This window comes from Aspergillus affinis, assembly GCF_023601865.1.
Source record: "Aspergillus affinis strain CMG 70 chromosome Unknown NODE_266_length_12738_cov_100_233315, whole genome shotgun sequence".
Classification (NCBI taxonomy): Eukaryota; Fungi; Ascomycota; class Eurotiomycetes; order Eurotiales; family Aspergillaceae; genus Aspergillus; species Aspergillus affinis.
This window is the reverse complement of record NW_026516047.1, coordinates 1-12,738: the sequence shown is the minus strand read 5'-3', so window position 1 is coordinate 12,738 and position 12,738 is coordinate 1. Positions and strand designations below refer to the sequence as shown.

The 12,738-nt window shown below is 49.0% G+C and overlaps 3 protein-coding genes across 3 annotated transcripts; 2 read left to right on the top strand and 1 right to left on the bottom strand.

The window, feature by feature from the left end:
• Window positions 1-100: 100 nt before the first annotated feature.
• Window positions 101-595, top strand: KD926_005340 (putative RNA-directed DNA polymerase from transposon X-element; the record flags this gene model as incomplete). Its single annotated transcript, XM_053095537.1, has 2 exons — window positions 101-385; window positions 446-595. The coding sequence occupies 2 exons, from the start codon at window positions 101-103 to the stop codon at window positions 593-595; spliced, it is 435 nt and encodes a 144-aa protein (XP_052949807.1).
• Window positions 596-839: 244 nt separating this feature from the next.
• On the top strand, window positions 840-5,878 carry KD926_005339 (reverse transcriptase; the record flags this gene model as incomplete). Its single annotated transcript, XM_053095536.1, has 5 exons — window positions 840-2,052; window positions 2,272-2,927; window positions 3,283-4,676; window positions 5,065-5,565; window positions 5,629-5,878. The coding sequence occupies 5 exons, from the start codon at window positions 840-842 to the stop codon at window positions 5,876-5,878; spliced, it is 4,014 nt and encodes a 1,337-aa protein (XP_052949806.1).
• Window positions 5,879-6,270: 392 nt separating this feature from the next.
• Window positions 6,271-10,904, bottom strand: KD926_005338 (uncharacterized protein; the record flags this gene model as incomplete). The annotated part of the gene is made up of 12 exons (XM_053095534.1): window positions 6,271-6,643; window positions 6,701-7,024; window positions 7,088-7,308; window positions 7,383-7,463; window positions 7,523-7,558; window positions 7,634-7,670; window positions 7,722-7,755; window positions 7,816-7,889; window positions 9,519-9,807; window positions 9,874-10,135; window positions 10,198-10,778; window positions 10,844-10,904. 12 exons carry the CDS (start codon window positions 10,902-10,904, stop codon window positions 6,271-6,273), a joined length of 2,373 nt encoding a protein of 790 aa, XP_052949805.1.
• Between the last annotated feature and the right edge of the window lie 1,834 nt (window positions 10,905-12,738).

Below are 12,738 nucleotides of genomic sequence, written 5' to 3'. Positions count from 1 at the left end.
ATTACTCAACCACCACGACGGCTACGGCCTTCAGAGTCGACCAGTTTGTCAATAACTCCAGCCGCTATCGAATGATTCTATCTTTATAGGGGATTTCGAGATGATTGGGGCGAAAACCCCGTGGCCGGCCCTTTCAGGGGTTCCCGAGGCAGCAAACTCACTAAACCAGAATTTTCTTACCTGCGTATTGAACCTTCACGCCGACGCGAAATCGTTCATTTCGCACAACGAGCAGGCCGGAAAACAGCTTCTAAAGCCTGTTATCGACTTCTTCGAGCAGGTAGTCACCTACTGCGGTTTCATGCAACGCCAAACGACGGATATTCTCGATAGGAATGCTCATTTAGGCCCTGAGCTGGCTTCGATCAAGCAGACCCTTCAGAACGTCTAACAACATACCTACAGTACCCAGTCAAGCATTCGGAATCAGAGCCATCAATCTTAGGCCTCCGTGGTCAGGAATGCGCCTCCTCCAGCCTATACGATTTCTACTCACGACTCCTCCAGCACCGCCCCGGCCACCCCGTCAGAGCTCAGCAAGGACCGCGAAGTAATCGTTAAACTGCGAGATGCTAGTGCCCAGAAGACCTACTGAAAGAAGTCATCGGCAGAGATAAAGGATAAGGCAGAGAGTGCAAAAAAAAGAGCTGTAATAACGATTCTAACGCTCTCCCTGGCGAGAGCCCGATTCGTTTCCGCCAGGCAGCTGCGCTCGGGAGATCTTAGCCTGGCTCTACGTACTGCCGCGGAGGCCGAGACTGCTAGGATCTACGATAAATAGGCGGATCTCATGTCAAGCGAGGCCACCCTGCGACGCCCTACATGGGGCGTGGTAGTCCATGGCATCCCGGATCAAGCCAATCCAGGACCTGAGTGATCAGGGCGAACAGGACCGAGTAGCCAGCGAGCTACTTAACGAGAACAAGAAGGTTTGGAATCAGAAACCCGATATCAAGCGCGCGGCCTGGCTTACCCATTCCTCCAATTACAAGAACCAGAAATCCTCCGCTCTCGTCGTCGAATTCTCCGACCCGAGGCATGCAAACGAGGCAATCATGAAAGGGACTATTTGGGCCAGCGATAGCCGGATGACTGTTCTATACGATAGGAACGCGCGGATTCGGCGATACTTCAAATGTCAGCAATATAGACATATAGGAATCGTTTGTTCGAATAAAACAACCTGCGGCCTCTGTGCCGAAGGCCACGAGACCCGGTCTTGCGTACAGAGGTCTGCCACCGGAAGCCAGAGACGCAAATGCGCTGGATGCGGCGAAGCGCACGCCGCCTGGTCGAAGGTTTGTACGAGGTACGTAACGGAGCAGGAGCGGGTGCAAACTGCAGCTCAATATCGGCAGTCCCTATGCCGTATCCCGCCCTATCTACAGGATTATCCCTCCGTGGTTAGCGACACGGAGACCTCTAGCCCGCCCAACAGCGAGGGGCGGGCTGTGGGATCTGGGGAACAGAGGGAGAGATGGACCCGGTCAATCAGCCGGCCAGCGGAGCGGAATCGCTCTACAGTAAGATTTCAAGAAGGATCTATACCGCTATATAGCTCGCAGGAACTTGCCCCTGTACAGCAAGAAGAGGCCCTAATAGACCTAAGCCCGGAGATGGACGTGGATCTTACCCCGTCTGAGATAGAACCGTCGATTGCCCAGCAAATCAACATGATCAGCGAACCGGAGACGCCCGCACCAGTGACCCCTGCCCCCAGAGATCGTACCTTGAGCAAGAGGCGCCCCCGCAGCGTCACCTCCTTGCGGGCAACGAGGCGAAACGCTAGACACCATGTAACGCAGGAAGCCGCCCCCTTTGCCATTTCGCCTGCTACAGGGGATACCCCTCCAGCGAAGAGGACCCGAAGCAAGCAGCCAACCTACCGAGAACAATCAATATCGACTAGCGATATCACTAGCGACAACGCAGTGACAGCCCTCCTAAAATCGCCGGAGGCATCTCTTATCCCTGTACCTACCCCCTCAGGGCATTCGACCACGATGGTCTTAGCCGAGGATAACACGCTTGCCCGCTCAATATCAAGGAAACGTACTAGGGATCGTCGCCATGAATAGGCCCCTACACGTGCTTCAATACAATGTGAATCGATCAAAGGATAGGATGATGGCCCAGTTCCTCCGGGACCCTGCGGTCCTGAGGCTGATATCATCTTTATACAAGAACCGTGGGACAACCCCTTTCAGGATTCAACCTATTATCCAGCCAAAGCAACATACCAGCTTCTATACCCGACACGTACGGATATAGGGGACGAGCGGGCACGCGTGTGCCTCTTTATTTCGCGACAAATCGACTTTAATACCTGGAAACATATACCCCATTCGAGAGACATTCAAGAGCTTGATCTGACCGATGCTGATAGCAAGCGGCTTCGCATTTTCAATATATATAATCGACCTGCCGAGATTAGCATAGGTACCTTAGGCCTGGTCAGTAACTTCACTACTAACAATACTAACGATCACGTCCTCCTACTGGAGGACTTCAACCTTTACCACCCGGCCTGGGGCGGCGAGAATGCCGCCCGGGATACCCTTTCTAACCAGTTACTTGACTTAAGCGATAGAAGGTGCCTGGATCTCTGGCTAGAGCCGGGCACTACCACCAGAGACGAAGCCGGAGCGAAGACCACGATCGACTTGGTCCTCGGCTCGCAGGGCCTGACCCCTAGACTCGTTACCTGTGAGGTCACTGAAAAGATTTACGCAGATTCCGATCACCTACCTATACGGACCCTTATCGACATCCAAACCAAGATTCCGGAGGCGCAACGGCGCCGCAACTGGAAGGCGTGCAAAGTAAAAGAACTACAGACTTTTGTAGACCTGAACTTACACAGTAAAGCCTTTCCACTTGAGAATAAGCAGCACATTGAACTCGCAATAGAGTTTCTTATTGAAACGGTAAATCAAGGAATAGCAACATCTACCCCGTGGGCACGGCCAAGCAAGTGGGCGAACCCGTCTTTTACCCCGGAATGCTGAAAGATGATCAAGATCACTCGTAAATTCAGGCGTACATATACCGAGACCTGCATAGCTATGGGCCCTACCGATCCTACTACGGGGCTGGCCTGGGACCGCTATGCGAAAGTCAGAAACCGCAAAGGAAAAGTGCTGGCGAGGGCCCTACGGCAGGGACACCGGACCTGGGTCAGAAAGGCCACCGAGGCAGGTCCCCGAGGCATGTGGCGCGTGGCCAGATGGGCCAGGAACCAGGACGCCTCCGGGGGACTGGTCCCAACACTGAAAATACCAGATAACGGCCTCGCAGAAACTGCAGAACAGAAAGTTGAAGCATTCCAGAAGGTTTTCTTTCCTCATTGCAGACCTTTCCGATATCCCTACGACCTCCCTACCTCGGCAACTTGGCTTCCCGGATCTTGCCGAACACAAGGTGCTGCGCTGCATCCGAAAGGTGCCTCCTGACAAGGCTCCCGGGCCTGACGGCATCCCTAATAAGGTCTGGCACTGTCTAAGTAAGGTTTCCTCCTTTGTGAAGGCGCTCACGGGTATCTTTAATGCCTGTATCCGGCTCGGGCATAATCCCGGATACTTTCAGCAATCTATAACGGTAGTCCTCCGTAAGGCCGCGCCACGGGATTATCGGCTCGTCAAATCCTACCGGCCTATTGCCCTCTTGAACACACTCGGTAAGATTCTAGAGGCGGCAATCGCCACCCGCATAGCTTACGCATTGGAGGAACATAGCTTACTGCCACGAGGGTACCTAGGGGGACGCAAGGGCATCTCTGTCGACCACCTGATTCAACTACTGATGGATGCTATCTTTGATGGCTGGGGCCGAGGCCAGAAAGTAAGTATGCTCCTGTTAGACGTAGCAGGGATTTTCGACAACGTCTCCTACACCAGGCTGCTGCATAACCTGAAGATGGCACGACTAGGGCACTTCGCCGGGTGGCTAGAGTTATTCCTTTCAGACCGACAGACCCGGCTCCAACTACCTGGCTACCTGAGCGGTATCATTTCCACCCCCACGGGGATCCCCCAGGGGTCCCCTATCTCCCCGATCCTTTTCCTTCTTTTCAATACGCCCCTTATTCGGGCACTAGGAATCAATACCGTTGAGAGCATGCGCATCCAGCTACCGCTCTCGGGCAGAACCCTGGCATTCGGCTGGATTGACGATGCCTGTACGATCGCTCTCTCCGGATCCTACGCAGCTAATCAGTGTCTACTGGAGTGGGCACTCGATAAGGCTGCTGTATGGTCCTGGCAGCATTCGTCTAGGTTTGCGCCGGATAAGTTCGAACTGATACACTTCCGGAACTCGCTGGACCCCGATCCCGGGGCCGAGAGGGACACCCCCTGTGATTACACGGAACTATGGAAGGGACAGGACCTTACCAACACTAACGGGGAGGACGGGAGCGCCTGGGAGGTTCCCGTGGAACCCCCGGGGCATGACCAGCTGCCAATAAAGGATCACGCAACGGGACACATCATTCGGCCAGTGGAACACGCTAAATACCTCGGAATCTGGCTCGATAAGACTCTCTCCTTTACCACCCACTGCACCAAGGCGGTAACGAAGGCGAACGGAAGCCTCGAAGCCCTACGGAGCATCTCTGCGTCCACATGGGGCACGTTCCTGCTGAACACGCGGACCATATATCTGGCCGTAGTAGTTCCGTAGATGCTCTACGGGGTTGCCGCATGGTATAGCCCTACCAGCGGGCGTACTAAGTATGCAAAACGGCAGAAGACTATCAACGAATTCGAACGAATCCAGACGCGGGCGGCAGTACTTATTAGCGGAGCATTCAGAAATACTGCCTCTGCAGCTCTAGGGGCAGAGCTGTTTCTGCCTCCGGTCCGCCTGCACATGCAACAGATGATTGAGGAGACCGCAATCCGGATACAGACCGGACCGGTTATGGCCTGTCCCCGGGGATTAGTCAATAAGAGGAGCTCGGTGGAGATAAAACGGTCAGGGTGATCCCCCATGGAGGCGCTGAGGTGGAGGAAGGGGGGCCCTAAAGTGGGCAGAGGCTGCCCCGATCACAGTCTTTTCAGATAGTCAGGCGGCCATTCAAGCCGTGCAGAACCCTGGCCGACCATCAGGCCAGTACGTACTACGGGCTATCTACGAGAGGATCAGGTCCCTGAGAGACGGGGGCCTGCAGCAGGGAGATATAGAGCTGCGCTGGATCCCTGCGCATATCGGTGTAGAAGGGAATGAACGAGCTGACGAGGCAGCCAAACGAGCCGCGATAAAGGGGACTGAATTAAGCTCAGTAGGGCCAAGGGAACTGGCCGCTCGGCTAATCACGAGGCTCGCAGCTGCAGCCAAAACTGACGTCCGCCGGAGAATCCAGGCGCAGTGGGCGAAGTGGTGGGAGCGACAACAAGTTGGAAAACCTACCAAATGCCTGATTCCGAAGCCGAATAAGAAGGTCTTAAGGATGTACGAGGGCCTGAGCAAGCCCCAGACTTCTATAATCATCCAGATGCGCACTATGAGGATCGGATTGAGGCATTTCCTCTTTAAGATAAAGCAGGTCGATTCCGACAGCTGCAGGTGTGAATTAGGCTCTTAAACGCCTAAACACGTCCTTATGGAGTGCTCGCTGCACCTCGCCAGTCGGAGAATAATGATGAAACGCCTCGACTCTATCGAGGGACTGCGTGGGCGTATACAGGACTACGACGCAGTCATGAACTACCCGCAGGCGATACGCTACGTCGCCGATTTCATGCAACGAACAGGCCTCCTACAGCAGTTCCGATTCGCCACGTTTAACGACGAGAAGGACGAGGAGGTCCCGGAACCCAGCACCCTCCTAGAGGGACTCGATCTAAACGAGGAAAACGATAGTTATATTGAACAATAAAGAGCCAGGAAGTCTCAACTGGCTACGTGACGCACACAGGAACAGTGGATCCCACTGGAATATCACAGGTAGAACGGAGTGGAAGGAGAGAACAGCGTCTAGGGGCGCAGTAGGCACGAGGCAGGCGTGTGGCAGCCGGTTTAATTGTGTTACTTTTTGATCTCTTTTGTCTACTGCATTGGGTTTATATGGCGTACGGGCTCGAGATTCTGCTTCATTCGGCGAAGCGCCTGCATAGCCTGTCGTTTCAATAGATAGGCTTCACCAGGTTTATAGAATTTTGATTGATTGATTGATTGATTGATTGATATACAACACCATACCAAACGACTCCGTCTCAGCAATCTTCAAGCTGCTGGCATTTCAAATTTCCTCATTTAGCGCCACCATCTTCAAGTCCTCTCCTGCAGCTCAACCGCAACTTTGTCATTATGAGTTCCGCTTTCGTGGCTCACATGGGCTGTAAGAGTATGCAGCGAGATCGGCTCTTTCACAAATAAATTGTCAATCTCCTCCATGGTCATGCGTGCAGTCTCTGGGTAAAAGAGGTACAGCAGAGGCGCCCAAGTAAAATTCAAAACAGCAAAGATGATGTATGTGCGCCAAGAGATATTTGCTATGGCCGATGGAACGAATTCCACAATGGCAAAATTGCATGTCCAATTCACTGCGGATGCTACCGCGCAGCCACGAACTCGATTTCTGAGGGGAAGTAATTCAGGGGCGTAGCTCCACGGAACACCCAAGTAGCACGCTCCAAATGCACTGCAGACTTCGTTAGATCTATATTTCTTACTAGGGCCAAATCTTTGGGGGACTCACGCCATGTACAGGAAGAAGAAAACGACCGATGCCTTGCTGGCGGTTGGAGTTTCTAGAGATAGAAGGATGGCAACCATAATCATACTCAGGCTTTGAGCAATACTTGTGACGATGAACGGCTTTCTTCTACCCCATTTATCAATAAAGATAAATGCGTAGGCGGAGAAAACAACGAAAATCACGCCGACTAGGCCGGATATCAGAAGAGCAGTATTTGCTGGAAGTCCCACGGAGTTTTCCAAGAGATACGGAATGTAATACACCAAGGCATTGATCCCAGACATTTGTTGAAAGACCATGATTCCGCATGCCAGGATGATCCGTCTACAGATGAAACAGTCAATAAACAGAAGGAAAGAATAGCGAACCTCGCAGAACAAAACATACTTTCTATTACCGGTGAGTTTGCTTTCCCACAATTCACTCCATTTTAAAGGTCCCATTGCTTGCTCTGCGTTCAAAGCAAGTTGAATATCCTGGCACTTCGCTATAACGGCTGGGGTCTCAGAATTTGAATACTCTGATTCCAAGCATGCAAGAACATGGACTGCTTCATCAATTCGACCCTGGGTTGTCAACCACCGAGGTGACTCTGGTAGATAGATTGCCTAGATAAGAATAATTCAGGAAACATATGGTTTAGTAAATAGCAGTACAATGGGATGTAAGGGTGTTATCTCACCATGAATAATGTGGCGCCAGCAAATGCTATCTGAATAGCAATTGGCAGACGCCATTGTACAGATCCATTAACATATGCCATCTATAACCAGTCAGGGATGGATCATTGATAATTATACTTCCAACCTTTATGGGACCTACACCATAATCGAACCAATAGCTTAAGCAAATGCCCACCTGCAACAGAGAGTGAAATTTAGAGTCAACACGCAACCGAAATTAGCTGCAGCCCGAGAGAAAACTCCGTCTTACTCCAATCATGGTTCCTGAGATGGCATTCAAGCGGCCTCTGACTCACGATTAGCACAGCAAAAAGGAAATTAGAGAATTGGTCCCTAACCTGTTATGTGAACCAACAATTTCTGAATTCCAGGCTATCACTTATTAGTCTTTGTTTGGATGTTGCATTTCACTGCGTGGATATTTTGGCGTACTAGGAATCGTGGCAGTGTTGACTCCGTTTCCAAGACCTGCAATGACTCGACCTGCAATCATTTGTCCACCTGAACTAGTGAGTGCACAATAGCTTGATATCAGTCGGTTGTATCTTCACTCATTGACTTCCTGGTGACCAACCAACTTACAAAGTACTCGTTTGCAATATGGCCCCCACTAGAACAATACTGAGGCCAACGATGGTGGACCATCGCCTTCCGAGTTTCTCGCCAACAAACATTGTCATTATACTACCACCCAAGCAACCGAGATCGTACTAAAATTGACAGTCAGGTATACTTAACGGGGTTTTTGATGTCATTGAAAAATGTCATTTTCGTCTTACTACGGCCGTGATTGTCCCCAGCTGGCTTGCATCTGGATTTCCCAAGGTCGAAAGAAAGAGCTTCCCTGAGAGCAATCCCCCAAATACTCCTAGAAAGACATCAAAGTTGCCCAGTCAGTTCAGAAATCCGACTGTGATATGAGAAAAAAGCATCATATCTTTACCTTGATCCCATCCAATGAGAAGAAATGCCAACGATGAAGCTGAAGACATTGCTGCAACAAGCATGCTTCCACGAGCGCCGAAAAAATACCGCATACTGATAATATTTCTTGAATTTTGCAGTACTCAACAAAAACACAATCTGTTTCTTGTCCCTCTGTTGATTTTCAATGCATCCCCTGGCTCATATATTCATCTACAGAACTTGTGTAAGACATGAAACAATCGTATAGCTTACCCCGCATTGTGGAGTCGTTATGGGACTGGGGAAAAAGATAAAGAAAAATTAAGCTGTGGCAACTTCGCGCTGTGCAGCCTGCCTAAATTTTGCGTCAACTACATGAGGTATCGTTTCGAGATACCGAATTTGGAAATGGTGCCGAGGTTAGTCATATCCATGACGTCATCCGCTGGCTAGATGAAGCACAGATCCATCGAGTTCTCGACGAGGGATTTGCAGGCCTTGAGTCGCACCTTCCAGACAGTCAGTCTTTATATTTTGGATGTTTGCTGGCTCAATCACTCATGTAATTTACAGTGGTATTCATTGTATCCTATGCGCTAACCGAAAAAGAGGAAAAAAAAATTTCCCGCTGTCAGTCGACCGTTTGCCACTCCTCCATCAAGACTTGGGATATGCGTGCAGTTGGCCATTTCTCTTTTACCTCAGTTTGATGCAGTATGCTCCGAATAACCTGCTGTTCCATGGGATCTGTTATATAACGGCAACAGAGGAACATCGCGTAGCAAGCCGTTCGACGTGTCTCAGCGGTGGGATTCGACAGGCAGATCCCGCATATTATGTGAGCATGATGGGCTACTTGAGCCTGTGTGTTAAAAGAGGAGAGGCTGGGTAAGTGGCACGTAAAATCGAATACGGTAGGGACACATACCTCCAATACCCTTTGTTGGCGTCGAGCATTGATGCCTATCGCTTGGTTTGGATCATAAATAAGAAGCAGAGCATAGCCCATGTGATAGTATATAATTGCCGTCACTTTGCGGTAGTCATATGGATAAGTCATAATACTTTCATAAGATGGAAGGCTTACTTTACCATGGCATTGTTCGCTAAGCCAAAAATCAGGGAAATACCTCCCCGCAGCCACGTTCCTCTCATTAAAGTAATAGGGTTCAAACGAGGCAGGCCGACAAAAAGACCATTTGTCCAATCTTTCACGTAGGGATGCCCACCTTTCCGCTGTCTCCTCGTTGTGGGAGGAAAAACAGAACCCGATTATGTCGGCGACAATGAGCACGATGACCTGGCTCCATTCACAATCATTGGTCGGTATCTCATTTTCCCACAGCGTGCACATGGATAGGTCTGTTTTGATAGGCCGCTGATCCAAAATCGCCATGTAGATATCTTGACGGAGATAAATCCAGAACGCTGCCTTCCAAAGGTGGCCGTTTGTGGCCGCTTGTGCTGAAGCAAGGGCGGATGCACCGAGTAAATGGCACTCATCGTCATTAAATGATCCTGAGAAGATATAGCGTTAGCTTTATGAGCACAACTAAGACTTGATGGTGTTGCGAAACCACGGACCATTCATTTGCTCGTAAACACGCAAAATTACAGTAGTTGCAAGAAGTAACTCATCAATTGGTCCATCTGCATGATACAGCATGCCAAGAATCAGTTTCACACACGCTTCATGATACTGCTCCGCAATCACAATGGAAGAGCCAGAGAGTCTGCTCTGGTGGAGGGATGCAACTGCAAGAATTGCGTTGAGCAGAACCGGAGCACGCTGTGCGCGTTGCTGTACCTCAAGTGTGAAGTGACGGTCTGCGTCTTGTGAGTCCAACTATTCCTCTCGAAGGGCCATTAGTCGGTGCGCGAGGGACTGTTTTGGATGGGGATTCATACGCCCGGGGCCCAGCGTTCCTTGAAAAATCTGAAAAGCGCTGCATGTTCAAGGCAACTTATTCCCTTGTTTTCTCGTGGGGGCGCATATAGTTCTGGAACCCCTGCCACTGTGATAGCCCCCGCCACACTGATGCTGTCGCTGCTCCCTGGCGAGGGCCCCTGGTAGCTTGCTAAGTCCGCAACACTACTGGTGACGTTGGGTTCACTGGCAACCGTGGAGAGGGTCGCATCTATATCATCGTCACATGGCATCTCTAGAGATAGCTCTGCTCGGAGCTGTGGCTGATTAGTTGGAGCCAATTGCCCCTCATCTCGAGTTATGAATGGATAAACATTTTGCGCTAAGATTCCGGGAGAAGAAGCAGCTTCTTGGTTATGAACTGGGCTATGAGCCGCTATAGGACTATTGTCGGCGTTAAACGTAGAATGCTTGGTTGCCTCTGTCTTTTTCTGAGAGACTATGGGAGGTTTAACACCTCTAGCGGTCGTGAAGACATATCGAAAGTTGGCTGCTGGGTCGGCCTGGATACATTCTCGTTTCCCACGCGTGCAGCGAGTACAGGTTGGTTTAGTCTCATCGCCTGGATCAGCAGTTAACCAAGTCGTCTGATAAGGAAAAACTGTATAGTATATAGAGAAAACATACATTTCAAATGCCGGGACCGGCAGGTGACACTGACATGGATGATGGTATGTGAGCACTTCATCAATATTGATGGACCTAACAAGTTGATTTCCCCCCTTGATGGACATGTTTCCTGCAACTTACCAGCCAGTTCGAGTCCTCATGGCTTCTAGAGATATTATAATATCGTAATTATTATCATAAATCACAACTAAGTCATTTATTTAGTATTTATTGCGGCAGCGAGCGATACGGGGGATAATCTTGAGGCAAGAATGAAGTTTGGAGAAATACGAGACCATGGCGCCAAGACCCGTGTACGGTAGATCAATCACCCGTTATTACTATTACGTAATGCTTGGTAATCTGGTTTCGTTCTTACAGTGGGTGTACACAGGTTGCATGAGCCAAGCGGTGAGCTCATGTGGCCTAGACCCCCTGCACGTGAGCGCCAAGGCCATTATTAAGCAGACTTGTCCCGCATGAGATCTTTAAATACTAGTGTTTACACCCGAAATTCAATTTCTGTTATTAATTCTTTGACAGTTTGACTAGTAAGAATATTAAAACGATTGTCAATCAGTTACCAACCAGTTACCAATCAGTTACAGCAATGGAGGCTCTGAACACGGAGAACATTTCAATTCAAGATAATTTTATCGAGCCGAGTGCTGATGTTCCGACAGAAATCCAGGTATAACTAATTGGATATTTAACTGCTTACGAATCAGTTTTATAGTTTGTAACTAGTTTGCAAGTGCTTAGAAAGTACTTAGCTGGAACAGTCATGTCAAAGACCTCATTATATATATTTCATTCAGGTGCAATTTGATCCTCCATAACTGGTACCGTATTGATCTTACAGAGCTACCGACAATACCATTCCACAAGTAATTAACAGTTATTAATAAAGCTATCACTTGTTAAACGCGTAAGAAGTAATGATCTCGCCTTCGGATAGAGCAGCAACAGAGTAACTCTTAGGATGGTGGTACGGTATGTTACCTCCTGAAGCCAGGGGGCTTTCCTGTACGGGAGAACGTTCCGGAGGATCAAGGGATCCTCTGCGGCAGGCATCCAGGAGCATTCCTAGGGATCCTGCAGGCATTCCTGCCTGAGGCAAGCTCCAGGCAGTATATAGAGTCCCTGGATTCTCTCCCCTAGATAGCCTTTTCCTCCCTATGGGAAAATTCCTTGACTCAGAGTCAGAAACAAACTTGTCTTATATTGAGCTCTTTTGTAGACCGTCACAGGCAGTACCTTTAGGAAATTGATCCTCAATACCGTCCTATATTATAGTAGCTCAAAGGGATTGTTATTTTTTGCCGAGTTTACTTCTTTCGAACAATTACTGAAGCTATAGGAAATACGAGTCGAGGTACAAGTGTCTGGAGCCGTATAGTTAATCTTATTAATTGTAAATCAGAAGAGGATTATGATCAGTTATGTAATTTATTGACAACTAGTTAACAAACAGTTTACAAGTAGTTACTAACTACTTTAGAACATGAAAATTCAAAAGTTCAGGCGTAGACTAGTCATAAAAAGCAGCCAATTATCAAAGCTGAGCTAAATAAATCTTGCTCTTATATTCCAATCTTTGTTTATAATTCAATTCGAAATTATACTAATGCTGCTGAACAATCTCATCATAAGGTAAATGCAGCTGGAAAACGCCTTACATTGGCTGGAGCGATACAAAAGTAAGTTTTAAGAAGCACTTTGCAAGTGCTTCTTAACTGTTTAGCAAGTATTTAATAACTGATCTAGTTCTCTTAACCGTTTTTAGCTCTGCAAAGCTCGATAAGTAGGATATCAGTTATTATATAAATCGTACTGACTGTGACGGTCTACAAAGGAGCCTAGTAAGAGACTAGTTTGTTTATGACTCGTAGTCAAGGAATTTTCCCATAGGG